General features: G+C 40.5%; 1 protein-coding gene across 1 annotated transcript in view; it reads left to right on the forward strand.

The window, feature by feature from the left end:
• Positions 1-18117, forward strand: part of DNER (delta/notch like EGF repeat containing) — a 112676-nt gene that overhangs the window by 62663 nt on the left and 31896 nt on the right. The window contains exons 5-7 of the mRNA XM_082224145.1: positions 4063-4208; positions 10220-10373; positions 13282-13395. Coding sequence (XP_082080271.1) covers positions 4063-4208; positions 10220-10373; positions 13282-13395 — 414 coding nt within the window. The remainder of the gene's footprint in view (positions 1-4062; positions 4209-10219; positions 10374-13281; positions 13396-18117) is intronic.

Genomic DNA, 18117 nt, shown 5'->3' on the forward strand with positions numbered 1-18117 from the left:
TTGGAACTTTTTGTCAGAATGAAGTATATTTTGTACAACACCTGAATAGCCCCTTATCAGAAGATTAGGCTGTCAAAAACCATAGTTATGACTATGCAGTGCTTCAAGTTTTAAAGATATGTATCTGGCTACACACATCTTCAGATGAGGTAGCTAGGTAGCTTGTTTCAGTTCAGTAAGTCATAGTAATACGTTGTCACAATCTGGTGGTGATCGGTGCACATATCCCTAGCTAGATGGAAGATTGCAAACAGTTTTGCACTGGACAAACTATGCGTCTGCAGAGCTATATGTGAATAGCTCTATAATAGCTCTATAAGAGAAATAGGAATTGTGCTTAACGAGGGTTTGGGAGCAGCCACAACTCAATGGAAGAGTGCATTCTTGCATGCCGAAGGTCTTATATGAGATTTTTGGAATTTCAAGGTATCGGTGGAAAAACCCCCTGTCTGAAATTGAGATGCCACTGAGATGATACTTCAGAAATGGACCAATAGCTTGACTTGCTGAAAGCAAGACAGGCTGGGTCTGGTTATTTACTATTTATAACAAATATTTACATACCTCTATTCATAAAAAAATTAAAGCAGTACACAATAACCGTACATAAAACCATACAATAAAAACATATGTTTAAAATCAGAGATTATATTATAAAAGGATATGTTCTTAATTGCCATCATAAGCTTTGTGGCATAGGAAAGTTTTCAACAGGTGCTTAAAGGTTAAAATAGAAGATGGCTTCCTAACACTGAGGTCCACCTCCGAGGGCCTTCTGCTGGTTCCCTCACTGCGAGAAGTGAGGTTACAGAGAACCAGTCAGAGGGCCTTCTCGGTAGTGGTGCATATACCCTGTGGAACGCCCTCTCAACAGATGTCAAGGAAACATCTGACTTTCAGAAGACCTCTAAAGGCACCCCTGTTTAGGGAAGTTTTTAATGTTTGAAGTTTTATTCTGTTTTTAGTGTTCTGATAGAAGCTGCCCAGCCAGATCATCACCATCATTATCTCAATTTGCAGACCAGGCTGGTGAAACCAAAGGTGCAGTTTCTGGTTGCTAGTAAATGAGCCATGCCAACTTGTGGGACGAGCAATGGTGCTCCTGCAGATGACCTCAGTGATCAAGTTAGGATATAAAGGCTTGGGAGACACTGAAGATACCCTGGACCTAAGTTGCTCAGGGCTTTGTGAATCAATACAAGGACCTTGACTTTGACTTAGTAGTAGATGGGTAGACAGTGCAAATGTTTTAACAATAGTGTCACATGTTGTCAACTGTGTGAATCCATCAGCAGTCTAGCCACTCCATTCTGCATTAGCTGGAATGTCCAAACATAGGTCCCACATGGAGTGCATTGCAGTAACCCAGCCTTGAAGCTACCAATGCATGGACAACAGAGGTCAAGTTACCCCTGTCCAGAAATGACTGTAGCTGGCGAACCAGACAAAGTTGGTAAAAATGTACTGATGACATATTGTTCCAAAACTTCATTATCACTCACACAGGCAGAAACTGCTGCTAATTTTTTATTTATTTTTGTAGTAGCAGCAAACATGATATATAAAATATTAGATGAGGTATGGGAGTTCCCAATATAGCTTGGGACTATCAAGTTGTAAAATCTCTTCCACTCTGGTTCTGTCTAAGGGAGGGTGGCTATATTTCCTTCCCCATCCCTCCTCCTCAAAATTTGATAGACTCAATCACAAGTGTGCTTTTGGTCGTTTAGTCGTGTCCGACTCTTTGTGACCCCATGGACCAGAGTACGCCAGGCACTCCTGTCTTCCACTGCCTCCTGCAGTTTGATCAAACTCATGTTCGTAGCTTCGAGAACACTGTCCAACCATCTCATCCTCTGTCATCCCCTTCTCCTTGTGCTCTCAATCTTTCCCAACATCAGGGTCTTTTCCAGGGAGTCTTCTCTTCTCATGAGGTGGCCAAAGTCTTGGAGCCTCAGCTTCAGGACCTGTCCTTCCAGTGAGCACTCAGGGCTGATTTCCTTAAGAATGGAGAGGTTTGATCTTCTTGCAGTCCATGGGACTCTCAAAAGTCCCATGGACTGCAAGTGTGCAGCCAGCACATACAGTTGGATCAGGGCCTATGTATAGAGTTTTAGCAATGAGAATTATTTTGTAGGTCATGTTTAAGGTCCTTAGTAATGCAAAGAATCTCATACTAATAACTCATGAACATTCCCCCTGGCAATGCGCTCTAGGCTAGTTTTGTAGTAAACGGTCTTGGGATAAATGATAGAGGCAGATAAAAAAGAGAAAGTGTGCGAATGGCATTTATTTGTTGGATTCAACGGGGCATTAACTGCAAAGTTAATAAAGCAAATAGTTGCTTTATTAAGTGAGTCAGGCGCAGAAGTAAGCATGTCATGGAAAGTAAGATGTATTAGCTTCTTTTTTCAGTTAAATGAATTGCCATTGTGGGCAGCCTTCTATTCCCACTACACACACACACACACACACACACACACACACACGCACACGCCATGGGAGTGAATCTGTATCATGACTTGTGATGTTCCCTTTGGGCATTGTGTTCTAAATTAAAAATTAAATGCTGCTGGGTTGCTGAGGACAGCCAAGCTACCTCTTGAAGTGGTGGCAATAATAAATAATAATAAGCTTCCCCACCCCCATTTAAAAACTGAGAGGGGATGGGGGAGAGGGAACTTTCAGCCATCTTATCTAGAAGGGCAGGTCCCTCCCAGATTTCTTAGACTTCAGTACACATACCCTGACACCAAATCATAAATTTAAGCAGCCATGCTGCACTCGGAAGCCTGCCTGCTCATTTATCCTTCTCCTTGTCCTAGGATATGGCTATATATTGTGCTACTTATTCATTACAGGCACCACAGCAAATACAATATTCCAGTTACGGAGCAGAATTTCCCAAGAAGTTGAAACATCTGAGAAAATATGGTCTAACTCATTAAAAATGGAAGTGGATTTCCCATTAGAAAAGTTCAAGAATAAGGGGGGGGGGGGTTTCAGGATTAGTTCTACTTACCTTACAAATGTTAATTTTTGGGGACAAAAGCAACATTAGGATTAAATTTAGAAGGGAAGCTAGGGCTCCCCCCTCCCCCTCATTCAAATGCCTCAGGAGGGGAAAAAGTCCAGCTTACATATTTTTCTGTCTCACACTTTTCCGTAATTGTGGTGATTTGCATAAAAATGGAACATTTGTTTCCTTAGAGCACTGGCTGTTAAGTCTGAGAGAAAACTTAATCTCATATGCATTTCGGCAGTATTCAGCACTGCCAAGAGTTATGTTGCAAATAGGTTATAGCTTCAGGTGAGGAAAAACAGCATGAGCAACAGAATTGCAAATTCCGCACTTGGTTTTCTTTAAATGTACACAGAAAGGGGAGAGAGCAAAGAAAACTTATTCAGAATAAGCAGCATGATTGTTTTTCTCAGCATGGCTACTGACATCATGCCATCGTGGGCTTTTAAGAGTTGTGCTGTTGCAGCACAACTGATATGCTGTTCCAAGTCGCAGTGTAACACATTGCAAAATGTGTGTATTCTCGCTTCCAACGCATCTTGATTTCTGTTCGAGGAGCCATTCACCTCACACAGGGCAATCCACAGTTTCCTCCCTTCCCACTCCAACCCCCCAAAGACCAAGTGTGCTTGGTCTTCATTGGCCTGTTACTGTGTGTATATGAGAAATGTTTATACTTCTGCAAACTTCTAGGGTTCCACCAAACATCCCTCTTGTTTATCAGCGACCCTCTTTCTTGAGGGGTGTGTGTGTGTGTGTGTGTCATATTCCCTGGCATTCACCACCTCAGCTTGCTACTAGTGTGACTTCTAAGCACACATTTCACATTTGCTGGTATAAGGGAGCCTGATTGTGTCATGGTGCAGGGAGTTAACCTTTCCCCTGTACCTACACGGCATCTTAAACACATGTCTCCCCCATGTCTGGTCTTCCTGGTCTAGTCACATGACAATGATTTGGCAAGTTGTTATTATTTTAAAAAATAAATAAAAATAAATCACAATATTTTAATAATAATGTATTTGGTCTCTTTTCCTTAGGTTTTGTGAATGATTCTGTCGCCAAATGCATTGTGGCTCTACGCTTGACTGTGATAGTAAAAGTCAGCACATGCTTGGCAGGAGAAAGCCCGTCAGATGACCTTCCGTGTTCAGGGAAAGGAAAATGCATCACAAGAGCATCTGAGGTAAGAGGCATCATTATGCCTGCTGCATGGAGTGGGACAGAGGCTGGAGAGGGCTGAGGAAGGAAGGAAGGAAGGAAGGAAGGAAGGAAGGAAGGAAGGAAGATGGATCAGTATCCCACCTTGTCCATGAGAGGCTCATGGGGACTGATGGATGACCCACATTGGGCAGGTACTAGGCAACACGATTAAATGACTAAACAACAACAACAAAGGCCACAGGAAGCGGCAACTAGCTGGTGGATGAACTCCTAAAGGGCAGCTAGAGAGCAGCTATTGGGAGAAAACTAGTAGCAGAATACCGGATACCTGTTGGCAAGTTTATGGATAGTTCTGACCTCAGCCAGGACGAAACTGAGCCATTTGTATAATTATCTAGGCTCCAGTGTCTGAAGTGAACTGCCTTTTACCCTTGTTGAGAAGTAACCTTTTAGAGGAGCTGTGCTCTGGGCTTAGGATCCTTCACAGCTTCCATTCACTGTGATTTCTTGGGAACTACTCATCATCTCTGGCAAAAAGGACCAGGTAATTGGATGGACCTGTGTAGTTGGGATGGTTCCTCAGAGGCTCTGGGTGCCTGCTATGGGGCACTGGTTTCAGGTATATTAGTGCCATTTAATTCCCAGGCTTCTGTTCCTGTTTGTGAAGCTGGTTTATTGCAGGATTGGGGGTCCTCTAATATTGCATCTCCCAGTTCTGCATTTGGATCGCCTGTGAGTATTTTCTTCTTTATTTTATTTTTTGGCAAGAGTTCTGCTAATTTTAAAAAGAAAAGAATGAGAAGAAGCCAGCAATTAAAGCCTTCCCTACCCAGACAAGAACAGAAACTGAAGGATGTTGCAGCAGCTCTGCAAGTTGTTGGACACCTTCAAGGCCCTTAATATTGCTAATGGTTATGCTAATTGTGGATAGCATAACCTCAGTAATGTGGAAACAACTATAGTATTTCATTCTAGGAAGCTATTGTTACAAGGTGGTGTGAATGAATTGTTAGAAAATCAGTATAAATCAGTGTTGCTGTACTCATCACAAAATGTTTTATTAATTTTTCAGTTTTTGGAAGACACTTGAATATGCTCTGTGTTTTCCAGATAGTTTTGCGTGTTATGTATGCTTCCTATTATTATGTTGTATTGTGTCAGGCCTGGTTCTGCTCCCAGACTTTGCACAGTTCAAAGCATTATACTTGGGATCTTAGGCTTAATCAAGTCAGATAAATGTTATGTGCTATCAGCCTTCCTTAGCACACTGGAAGGGGGAAAGGTGCTGTTATTAGTGCTTCTGTCACATAGAATAGTTCAGCTAGGATTCCTGGCACAGCAGGAGATTGCAGACATCTGAGGTCTTTGCAGTGACCTTGCCACGAGGATTGAAATTGTTGGATATTCAGAGGTGGTTTAGCCTTCAGTGCCAACATTTATTAGTTACCGAAACTACGAATCTATGAAATCCCCAAGTATTTGGGTAGAGGGGAAAAACCTAGCAACACATTCCTCATATGGGATTTACAAGGACATCTGTCACTTTGGATTTGGAAACTGAAAATGGGTCTTATTCTTAGATGCCAAAGAGATTGAAGCTGCACTTCCGTGTCGGCTTGCCTGAGGACACGCTGAATTCAGTAAGACTTGCTTATGAGTAAGCATGCATAGGATTGCACTGTGATTCCGAACAGCAACTAGTTAATTCTGTTGAAAGCTAAGTCAGGCTCCTCCTGCAAGCAGCTGAATATTCCATCAGGCTATAGGAGAGTAAAAGAGATGGGACCACAAGGTCTCTTCATAGTTGTTCCTATGACTTGCATAGACCCCACTCTTGCAAATATACATGCTCAAATTCATGCTATTGAAACCTCACTTTTGCCTGGATTGTGTTTCTCCTGGGTCTTACACTTGACAACTAGTTACAAAGCCCTCGAGGAACAATAGCTCAACAAAACTGCTATTAGCAAAGAGCTCACAATATTGGTACTTGGAAATGTCATGTCGTTCTTTCTGCCATCAAGATGTAACCAGTCTCCAGTCTCCTTTAAAGTACTTTTTGAGCTAGCATATAAAGAGGCTTGTGTAAGATGATCAGTTTTATAAGTGCCATCAAAGTACTGCTAGGTTAGCCACCCAATCGTAAGTTCGCATAGAGCTTAGATTGAATGTTAGTTTTGCCCAGGCTATTGTTTCCTTTTCCTTAGCAATTCCCCCCACAATTTTATTATTGTATTTTTTGGTCTGCTAGTTGCAGGGCAGAACTTTAAGCCAATAAAACTTGACGCAAACAGTGCAATTTAATCAGTTGGCTCGTGGGAAGTGTAGGCTTAATTAGGTGTGAGATCTTTTGCCACTGTTTTTTTTCCACCCGGGGTGAGAGATGTCCAGAAATGGTAATTTTCCTACATATTACAGCAATTGGCTGCCCAAACAGTATGCTTAATGTGAATCATCCATAGCGTTGGGTTCCTTCTTTCTCTGATTTTATTCACAACCCCTTCTCAAATACTAAGCATGTTCCTAAACATGAAAATCCAAAAGGAATTTTGCCATAAACAAGCATTGGTGGCAGTGGCTGGTGCTTCCGCTGCCAGAACAAAGATCATTTCTGGGATCATGATCTTTATATTTGGTTCAAAGGTATCTGAATGCACAGTAACAGACCACCTCTAAGCTCTGCTTACCATTCCATAAACAACTGTGGTATTCTGTAATGCTGGAATGGTCAATAAAAGAATTGCTGGACTGCCTGTGATAAAACATTGAAAAATGTTAAAAAGGGAAAAAAATTAAATCCACACCTATCCTTATACAGTTTTGTTTATTTCCTAAACTTATTTATCATTTAATACTAAGTCTCTAAGTGGCTTCCAAAATAGCGATCAAAACTGAAAAACCACAATGCAATGCAACGCAATATAAAACAATCAAATCCCCCCTAAACAAAAACACAAAACATTGTGAAAACATCTCAAGAGTCAATGATCCCTTCCTCCTTTAGCCATCCTCTTTCCTAGTCATATATTGACTCACAATATACTACACTCACCGCACTAACACCATGCCCACACTCAAATTCTGTTGTGGATCTATACAAATCGTGTAGTAGCTCCTCCTCCTCCAATACCACTCATTACAATCTAGTCCCACATCTAACACACATCTGCCAATACACACAAATACATCATTCACCTAGCTACTCCATTATCTTCCTCTCAGTCACCAATCTATTATCGTTGATCACTCCTTCCACGGTACGAAAAATGCAATGCAATGTTTTTGTTATCTGCTCCTCAGGTGCATCAGTGTCGTTATATATACATTTAGTAATGTTACCTTGTGGTTTACAGTTTGCAATGTATTGCCTGGATGGCCATGCAAGGCTGAAGGAGATAAATATATGCAGCATTATTTTATTTATTTATTTTACAGATTGATAAACCACTTTACTGCCGGAAGCTATCAACGCAATGTACATTAAGATAATAAGAGTTAAATTACAAAAGATGCAGACTCTTAAAAACAATTTAAACCATACTTGCAAATGTGCAATTAATATTCCATGAAATTATTGGCTCACACTTCAGAGAAAACCTTAAACAAAAATTGACTTCAGTAGTTATCTAAATATCAATATACTAGGTGTCGGCCTAATTTTTTATGGTAACTGATTCCATGAAACTGGAGAGGCAACTCTAAAATTCCAGTTTCTAGTGGAGGTGGGTTGTGAGCCCCACTTTGAAGTAGGCCTACTCAAGAGTGGGGAAGACTTCCTTTCCCTTGAATTTGGGCCTGCTAAATTTGAGGAAAGCTCATATTGTTGAGCCTCCCCTTTTTGAATATTCACATCATGCCTGCTAAAGGAAACATGAAAGTAGTAAGTAAATAGCTTTATAAATATTCAGTTATTTGTAAGCAGCTGTTCAGGTTGGCTTTTACAAAGGATTATGACAATCGGTAGTTTTACTAATTCTTTGCTCTTCAAATAAATGAGTATATGTCACCATAAATGTTAACTCTGTGATGGGAGGAAGATGACAGCTGCTTAGCTAATAACTACTAATGGTACCTAATCATCTCTGCATAATAAGTTGTCTAAGTCCCAGTGCTATTACCTGTCTGAAATATTTCTCTGGAAGTGTTGAGACATGCTTCATTGTCAATATTTTCTTAAGAATAAATTGTTCTTTCCATTTCTTTGTAAATTCTTACAATGCATCATCTTTTGACAGAAGTACCGCCCTTTTCGTACATGTTGAATTGTCAAGCTAGTTTTGTTTCTTACCTTCTTTGTAGTTCTCCAATTTATATTTTACATAATCCTTAGCTTTAATTGGAATGGGTTCATATGCTATATTGGTACAGTAAAATAGGAAGCCTCTTTGAGATGTTGCATAAGAAGCAAATAATAATAATAATAATAATAATAATAATAATAATAATATAGCAGCAATGCTATATTATCATGTCTACTCAAAAATAAGTCTGACTCAGCTCAGCGGGACTTATTCCACATCATTGGGTTTAGGATGGGTTTTCTCTGTTTAGTTGGTTGCTTGTTAGCAAAACTCTGAAGAAATTATAGGTAGCATAGCCAATATGATGCCCTCCAAGTATTATTGGACTTCAGCTCCCATCAGTCCTACTTTGCCTTGGCATGTTCTTTCTGTGGTACAGCAGGAGCAGGGGAGAAGTGTTGCAGGAACCATTGTGCATTGTGCTCTAGCACATTCCCACCAAACTATGGTTTGTTTCAAACTATGGTTTGATGTGATGAGTGGATTGGGCTGCTGAGTTTCCCCCTTTAAATAGGCACATATTTTAATACATGTTATGTCTTCTCAGGAAACTTTTCCCATTACCTAGCATTTCCCATCAAGAATAGTTTAAAGACTGGAGGAGAAAGGGCTCCTCGATTTGCATAATGACCATCTCAGTGTTTTCTGTGAGGTAGCGCAACAGAAGGACAATCCTTCTAATTCAGCAGTCAGAAAGACAGGTGGAAAAGATGAGAATTAAACATTGGGAAAACGTGACTAGAACAGGAAAATTAAAATAGTTTAATTTGAACTATTTTTTTTTTGACAAATGGGTATGATAGTTTCAGACAGGACCAAGAAACTGCTTTGGAAAGGCAGATGCTCCTCATGAGAAATAATCTATATTTGCTAAATATAGGACACCCCTGCGATGTGAGTTTTTGCAAGCAAGGCTGGACATAACAAACACCTTATATTTAGCTTTTGGTTTATATAAATGCTTGATAAAGGCAAATGTACTGTGGAGATTTGTGTAACAGTTGCATAAAAAGCGCTGCAGTTTCTAGGACAACAAAATAACTGTTGTGTAAGCTCCCCCTCCACCCCACATTTCTAATAGTAGGGGAAATTATCACCAAGGTACCAAAGAATAAATGCTGAATATCTAACATACAGATTCAAAATACGCCGCTTACCAGAAGATTATTTTTGCTCTGCCTCTTTTGTATTTCTTCCACATCTCATAGGGCATCTCGTAGCCAAGAGCTGATGTGTTATTCTTTTTTTGCTTATGCTTTGCACTGCATCTTGTAATGTACAAAGAGAGTTTGCATAGGAAATATTTGTGCAGTTTCTTGGAAATAATCTCCACTGTACTCAGTGATGTTGTATCAAGGAATCATTAGCTGCATGAATGTGAAATTCTGGCTAAATAATTAGATTTGATTTTTAAAAAATGTGTCAATCCTATATTTCACTTTGAATTCTCTCCACTCTTTGTGCTTATGAAAAACAAAACTAAAGATGATCCTTTTTTTTTAAAAAAAAGTTTAGTCTATGATAAAGCTTGTGTTAGGCTTAGTTGGCAGAAATCTTAAGTTCCGTAGCAGTTTTTATTGCATAAGTACCTTTCATGTGTTATTTCCCCCCCGTAGATCTTTTAAGTTTTCTTAATTGATAATTCTCTGTAACCTTGATCAAGATCTTGGTTTCAAAAGAAGCTTTGAGGTTTCATTTTTATAAAGTTCGTTTTATAATCTGTTTGTTCTAGGAAACTTTTTTCTGTGACTGTGAAAGTCAGTATTTGGGTGGTCTCTGTGAAGAATTTGATGCGTGTCAAAGCAATCCGTGTCAGAACAATGGAACCTGTGTGGACATCACAGAAAAGCATGATGGAAGCAATTTCACCTGTACTTGCCCTACTGGTATGTTTAACATTGTGCTTGGAATTGTGTCCTTTTGCGTAGTGCAGAGGTTTTTCAACCTTTTTGAGTCCACAGCTCATTAACCAACCACATTCTTTCTGTGGCACCCCTGTGGGGCTCAAGAGCCCAGATATGTCACCCCTTGCCTGCAGAGCTGGCAGCCTCTCACCTTTTTCGAACACGCTCCCTTGTGGAGTGTTCCCTTAGGCCCCTCTCCTTGGGAGTCCTCTGGGCAGCAGCTGCTGCTGTCTCTGATCTCTGAGTTGCTACCTACCCAAAAGAGGTGCCTTCCAGAGGCACCATTCGTCTGTGGAACTAATAATAATAATAATAATAATAATAATAATAATAATAATAATAATTTATTTATTTATTCCACAGGGCGGGGGGCCACTACCAAGAAGGCCCTCTGCCTGGTTCCCTATAGCCAGGGCTGCTGCAATTAACAGCTGTGCAAGCCTTTGGGAGGCAGAGACATGAGAGGGCATCAGAGGAGGTGGGGAAAGAAAGAGGGACAGAGGCCAGTGTTGCTCGCGACCCCCCTGACCATGGTACACTGGTTGAAAACCACTGGCATAGTGTCTTTAAGCTTTGCTTTTCAGAACAAAGTCCTGTATTTTTTGAGAATGAGAGTCAACTACATGTTGCCTTAAACATGCACTCCGTATGGCTTTTTAACTTAAAAGTAAGGTCCCCTAATCAGGGCTCTCCTAATCAGGATTGTGGCATGCGTGTCTGGGGTGGGGTGGGGTGAGGTTTAATCCTGTCCACCCACATGGTTGCAAATGATAATATCACCAATCAAAATGCCAAATTTCAAAAGGAAAAGAAATGCCCTTATTGGTTCCAATAAGAGCATTTTCTTCTGCTGCTACTTGGCATTTTGAGGGGGAGGGTTTTTTTTGGTTTTACAAAGATTACAGTGAGAAAGTAACTTCTTCCCATGCACTATGCTCCTAATCTATATCAGGCTCCTGCACCTCTTTCATATAAAAAGAAGTAATTTCCTGGGGAAATTACTTACCTGGGCTTAGAATTGTATTACATCTGCAGCAAAGCCACAGTAGAAATCGGCAGGCATGGGTAGTGAAGTCATGCAGGATTGGTTAGACATAAGAAGAGGTGACCTGTTTGATACATAGCTGTGGTAAAGATCTTCCCTTCCCCAAGACCAGCCTGTCTCTAATCCACTGCAACAGCATAAATGAACGGCACTCTAATATTATCTCCTCTTATCGGAAACTTCCCTTAGCCTTGTTGAGTGAAGGGACCACAATTTAACCATCATTAAATGTTGGAAGTGCAGAGCTACCTTTTGCATAAATGGCAGATATTTCATGTCCTGTAGGCTTGATATTTCTGTACTGCATTTCAATCCCCCACCTCCACTTTACAAATACAAAGAAATAGTTTATATTAACATTTTGAACCTGAGTTAAACACTGGTGGTAGGAGGAAATTAACTCTCGATTCACGTATGTCTTAATCTGTTACATTTAATAAAAATATGCAAATGCACCCAAGCATATCCTTAACAAGAAAGATATGCAAATATAGTTAAGTAATGCTTTAAATTCTATTAACTGCAAAGTACATTTGAGGAGATAAATTAGTCTGTAATTGAACTTGAAGTAGAGTTCCTTGAATAAACTGTATAGTTAAGTTCATAAGTGAGTGAAATCTGTTCATTCAGTACACATGAATATAGCTTGACCATAACAATATCTGAGAGAAAAATAAAAATGGAATGCCTCCTCAGTCATTTCAAGTGGGTTTTTCGTTTTTGCTTCAGAAGCTATTGTAAACAAATCCAGACTTTAGTTTGAAAGTATCTGGAAGTGATGGTAGCATAATTCTCCTATGTTAGACTCGATATAGAAATTGGGGAGGCTGGAACACGAGAGGCAAGTTTTTCCATGCCCAAATTTCCTCTACCATAAGGACAAAAGATGACCTTGCAGGATTAGATAAGTGGCCCACCCAGGCTAGCATCCTATTCCCACCATGGTCAACCAGATGGCTGTGGGAAAAGAGTGGGCATATAAACACTCTTCCCTCCTGAGCACATGAACACTCTTTCCATTAACTGGTATTAATGAGCATAGCCACCATGGCTAATAGGTACTGATAGCCTTACCAAAAGCCAATCTAGGGTTGTAAACCATGGTTTGAAGTTGGATTGGTTCCCTAATCCATAGTTAAGAGATTGCCAGTCCATGTCAGGTTCACTCCATTCACACATAAGTTAACCCCCCCCCGTGTGTTTATCTCTCTCTGAATTTAAATACAGTGGTACCTCAGGTTAAGTATTTAATTCGTTCCGCAGGTCCGTACTTAACCTGAAACTGTTCTTAACCTGAAGCACCACTTTAGCTAATGGGGCCTCCTGCTGCTGCCGTGCCCCCAGAGCCCGATTTCTGTTCTCACCCTGAAACAAAATTCTTAACCTAAAGCACTTTTTCTGGGTTAGCGGAGTCTGTAACCTGAAGCGTATGTAACCTGAAGCGTATATAACCTGAAGCGTATGTAACCTGAGGTACCACTGTACTTATTTTATCACTATATATAAAAAATATGGATTTTACCTCAGTGTGCACATTTCGAAACGTTTTCCCTAAATGCATGTGTCTCCCCCCACCCCGTATTTGGTTATTTTTCCTTTGGCCCAGAACTCTATCACAAAATTAGGAGAGGTGCAAAATCTGAAGGATAATTACAGTCCAGTCCAATTATTAGTGTGTGAGGTATAAATCAGGTTGGCTTGTTTAAAAATGCAGACAGGATGAAATTTTCCGTCCCTAGCTAAGACTATCTGCAGCATTCTGCTTGCGTTCAGACCTAACAATAAACTGCTTCCAATTTCTCCTTGTCTCTGTGATTCAAAACAAACCATTCCATCATGCTGAAGGATATACTGGAGTGCTGTGTCAGTCAGAAGTTGACTACTGCAGTCAACAGCCATGTCAAAATGGAGGTACCTGCATTTCTAATGTTGGCGGATTCAGCTGCCAGTGTCCGGAAGGTAAGCAATAAATGTTGCCATCTTTAAGAAGGCTTGTGTTCTCTGTTGGGGTATTTATGTCTCTATAGTCCGGTTTACTGACTCCTTAGAGTAATTAGGGAAAACCTTAAGCAGCACTTCAGGTTGCACTTTGTCACTCCTTGTCTAGAATTTAAAATCTTATGCTTAATGAATTTCACGGCATATCTTATCCAGCAAGTTGCAATTTATTATCATCAGTAAATACAGTATTTTTCAATGATATCCAATTGAATTTGATGCAGTGTTTTAGGAAAAGATGGGGAATGCAAGCAGGCTCATGAAGTATGTGGTTCCTATGATCAGCAAATAGGCAGGATAATAGGACTGTGAATAACTCTACAGCCAATGTGTAATATAGAAGACCACCGCCAGAGAACACTGATCTCCTGTGGGATGGTCTTCCCTGGAAAGGTGCTATTTTGGTCTGCCTGGTTGGTGTAATATGTGTGTGCCTTGCACACTTGCTTGCTTGCTTATTTATTTATTATTCATTCATGCATTTTTTTTTAGTCTGTTAGATTTATTATCAACCTTTTATCATAAGGTCCCAGGATAGGTTATAATGATGAAATACACAATTGTTTATTTATTCGTTAAATTTATATCCAACCTTTCCTCCCAAACAAGCCCAGGGCAGCAAACAACAAGTGATAAAACAATAAAAACTTCTTAGAATACAGATGCAGACTGGGAAAGATCTCAACTTTCTCAGTTATAGAACAGTGACAGCCATAAAACAAGGTAAATGTAAAAGCAATTAAAAACAATTCCACACACACACACATATGTAATAGCTCCTCTACTGATTCAGTCTAGGATAAAGTTCTCCACGTAAAAGTTTTATTGAAAGAGAAAGGTCTTCTATATACGCTGAAAAACAGCAGGGATGGTGCCTGTTGAATATTGTCATGGGAGTGAATTTCAAAGGGCAGGTGCCACCATACTTCAATTAATTTGCCATTGAAAATTGCAGTTTGATTACCTTCAGCAATATTTACAATTATAGCCATGTATCCAACTGAATATGATGCAGTGTGCTACAGAAATAAATAAATGCAGCAGACTCACGAAGCATATGTGTCCTGGGATCAAGAAATAGCCAGGTTAATAGGATCCTGACTAACTCTACAGCCAGCCGCTACACACCATTAGTAGTATCTCCAGACAACACAGATCTTCCCTGACATGGTGTGCTATTTTGCCATGCCTAGTTGGTGTGATTTGCATGCACATGCTTGCACTGGATACATGGACAGCCTGCGGTCTTGTGTTGAGTAGTGTGGGATTGTTGTCATGAAGTGAGTAACCTCATGGTTCATAGATGGCGGTGGGGTTGCTACATATGTGGGTGCGTCTATCAGTATTGCTGTATTGGCTTCTGTTTTTATACAACAATTGTGGAGTTGACTGTGCCATTGCAAGTGCAGGGGATTGTGATGTAAGCTTTGCCAACGTTAGCCTTTATGTAGCAGCTGTCTAGCAAAGCAGGGCCCTAGGATCACCCAGCAGATTTCATCTTCCTAAATTCATGCCAGAGATGTGTCAAATGGGAACATTGTGTGATGGCAGGAAGCATAATTTTTTTGTAGCTTGTTTCTGCCTGGAAATGCCTGTTGTGTAAGTTGATTTCCTCTCAGCTTTTATGGAAGCTTTCAATAATAAAGCCTTCATATTAGTCATCGGTGCTAAAATGTTGATTCAGAATTTCACCCAGGGCTAAAGACATTGCTGTTTCCAGTCTGTTCCTTTTATCAAAGCACAACATTATTTCTTGTATACCTGGGCTGTATTGTGGATCAAGACTTCTTTTCTCTTTTTATACCATATCCCAGCCTAACAATTAAAGTGTTCTTTAATGGTTTAACACTGGAGTCTTATCTCTTGTTGGAGTAAAATGGGTGACCCACTTAATAGCTAGGCAGAGACCTAGAAACTGACACAAGGTCAGCAGTTTATATCTGGCATTTTGAATTATTTTTGTGCCTCCTCTGCTTCCCCCAGTGAGTATATAAATAGTAACAGCACTTGGTGAGACAATCGGATATTGGCACTTAGCCAAACCTGAATTGGCTTCCTAAAGCTATTCGCTCCAAATTTATTTTAACAAAATATATTCTTGTGTTATTACAAAAGAAAATTGGATATACAATTTTTGACCTCATTCAAGGTGGGCTGTGTTCCCCACCCCCTCCAGTTCTACTCAAGGAATTCACTAATACGAGCATCCCTTCTTGACTTATTGTGGCATTTTTTTTAATAGACCATGTCATGCAGACCCCAGTTAGCTCTGGGGCTTGGTAATGCTGAGAGGGCAGCTGGTGAACAGCACAGCGCTTGCAGGTCAGCAAAACCACTGACAAAAGAATTCCAGAAGCTTCTAGCACCTTGGCTCAAACCATTTTCCTTGCTGTTTGAATGACTGTGAGCTAAAAGATACCTAGCTGCACAGAGCAAATCAAAGTTTAAGTTTCTTGGTGGAGGTGGAAACCCCCTATTAGCACAAGCAAGGTTGTATCTTCACCTCATTATTCAGGTAGTGTAGGATCTCAGGAGATCATTAATATCAAACGTCAGTCAAGCATCACTGTATCACATTACTACTGACTTTGAGAAACCTGAGATCTTAGGTACTTGTTTCTGTAAGTCAAGATGACCCTCTCTTGTTAAGCAATATTTTTGCAGTCACCTTTTGAGGACCTCCCCACTCTTTTCTAAGCTTTTAACACTAAAACCTATAGTTGTCTTAGAATACCAGAGTTCCCTAGAATTTCTTTTCCTTTCCTGAATTCATTCTTGCCTTCCATAGGGCCTCCTTCTTTACAAGCTTCGCTAGCATCCTGTTTCCTCTCCCTATGTCTCTCCTCCTCTTCCTTTGAGCACTCTGTTGTCTTAACTAAATTATTACCCATGGTGTATTGAGGCCAGTGGTTTTTAACTTGACCTGGAGTGAGCAGTGAGGTGGCCAAGTTTGCTGACGATGCCAGATTATTTGGGGTTACGCAGATAAGAAAATGGCTTCTACAGATATGTTCTGCTTATGGGCTTTCCACAGGCATTTGGCTAGCCAAACCCAAACCAAGACTGTACTCCAGGGTTGTAGTGGGAAACAATTCCCCCCAGGTCAGAAGCAGATAATGTGCTTTCCAGAAGCTGCTGGACTACACCTCCCATCATCCCTGACCAATGCCTTAGTAGCTGGGGCCGATGAGAGTTTTGAATACGGCAACACCTGGAGAACAACGGTTGTTCATGTTCCTGATGTGTTTATTCCTTTTACATGGATTTGCAGACATGTTTAAAGACATGCTTCCAAGCGAACATTGTAACAGCTGCCAGTCATTATTGACTTGCAACAAAATTTTCTTGCAGAGGTCTGGGACAGAGCATTTTTTGTGTTATGGCAGTTACCTGTACAATAGAATGGTGCCACAGGTCTCCAGTTAGCTGCTCTAAATATGTTGCCTAATTGACCTTATACTGCAAAATAGCCTAAGCATAGTAGTCTAGTGCTGATAACTGCTAGAAGATAATAATTTGGCAAAGAAAACAATGCATTCAATCGTTCACACTGGGGGGAAAAATCACATCAATTTAGTTTCTCCCCTTTTCACCTCTCGTGAGAATTAGCTTTCTCTTGCATGCCATCACCCACTCCATTGCCTTTATTTTGAGGCTTGGGGTGGGAAGTGAGATTAAAATACAGACACATTGCATTTGTCTGAGAGATAGCAGCTTGGAAAAGCAGGTGTGTTAAGTTGCACATATGGCTATTTTTAGACTGCCCTGAAATTTTCAGGGAAAAGGAGTCCTTCTCTGGGGAAAATCTTGCTTTCCTTCATTGTGCTTAATTGTAGCTACATGCTGAGAAGAGATTGTGCACTCTGAAATGCTAATTTTCGGCTCCCTGGGAAAACATAGACCATGGGCTAGAATACACTCAAAAGCCCTGGAGTTTGGGAGAAGCAATGTACAGTTACTGTAAAATAAAATGAAGTAATGATGGAAATACATAACTTTGGGAGAAAGGGAAAAAGAGGAAGGATGTGCTGTGAGTTTGACTGTCAGGTTACTGTGACTTGATTCCTGTAAACGAGTCTCTTACTATAATTTGCATGATCGGCAGTTGAGGACTTGACAAAATAAGATTAGTGGTGCTCAGTTACTGCTGGGCAATTTATTTGCAGATGTGGGGTCTGGGACGTGTGTTTGACAGGGAATTAATGATGAACAATCAGGCTTCTTCTTCTTCTTCTTCTTCTTCTTCTTCTTCTTCTTCTTCTTCTTCTTCCTTGAATTTAGTTAGGAGGAGGGAAGTAGAGAGATGTGGAAGTATAGCTGCGATTAGGTAGAACTGGATGTATAGCTTTCTCGGAACCTGATACAAGGTAAGTGGATTTGCCTCCAACTGAAGGCACCTCCCGATTCCACCACCCCTACTGTAGCCCAGCCATGGCCCTCCCATGTCTTTAAAAAAATAGTGGCTAATGGAGCCATTATAGGATGTAGGGGGACTTGTCTGTTTTCCCCACCATCCTTTAATTCAAATTCTGGTTCTCAGTATCTCATCTAAAATAAACCAGAGCTGCCCCCCGCTTGGGGAAGTGCAGCACGTAATAGAAGCATGAAATATGTGGTGAGAACAGATGATAAAGGGAGCTAATAAAGAAGTTTTAGTGCATGACCCATTTGCATCATAAAGAT

Source organism: Podarcis vaucheri (genome assembly GCF_965113315.1).
Source record: "Podarcis vaucheri genome assembly, chromosome: 5".
Lineage (NCBI taxonomy): Eukaryota > Metazoa > Chordata > Lepidosauria > Squamata > Lacertidae > Podarcis > Podarcis vaucheri.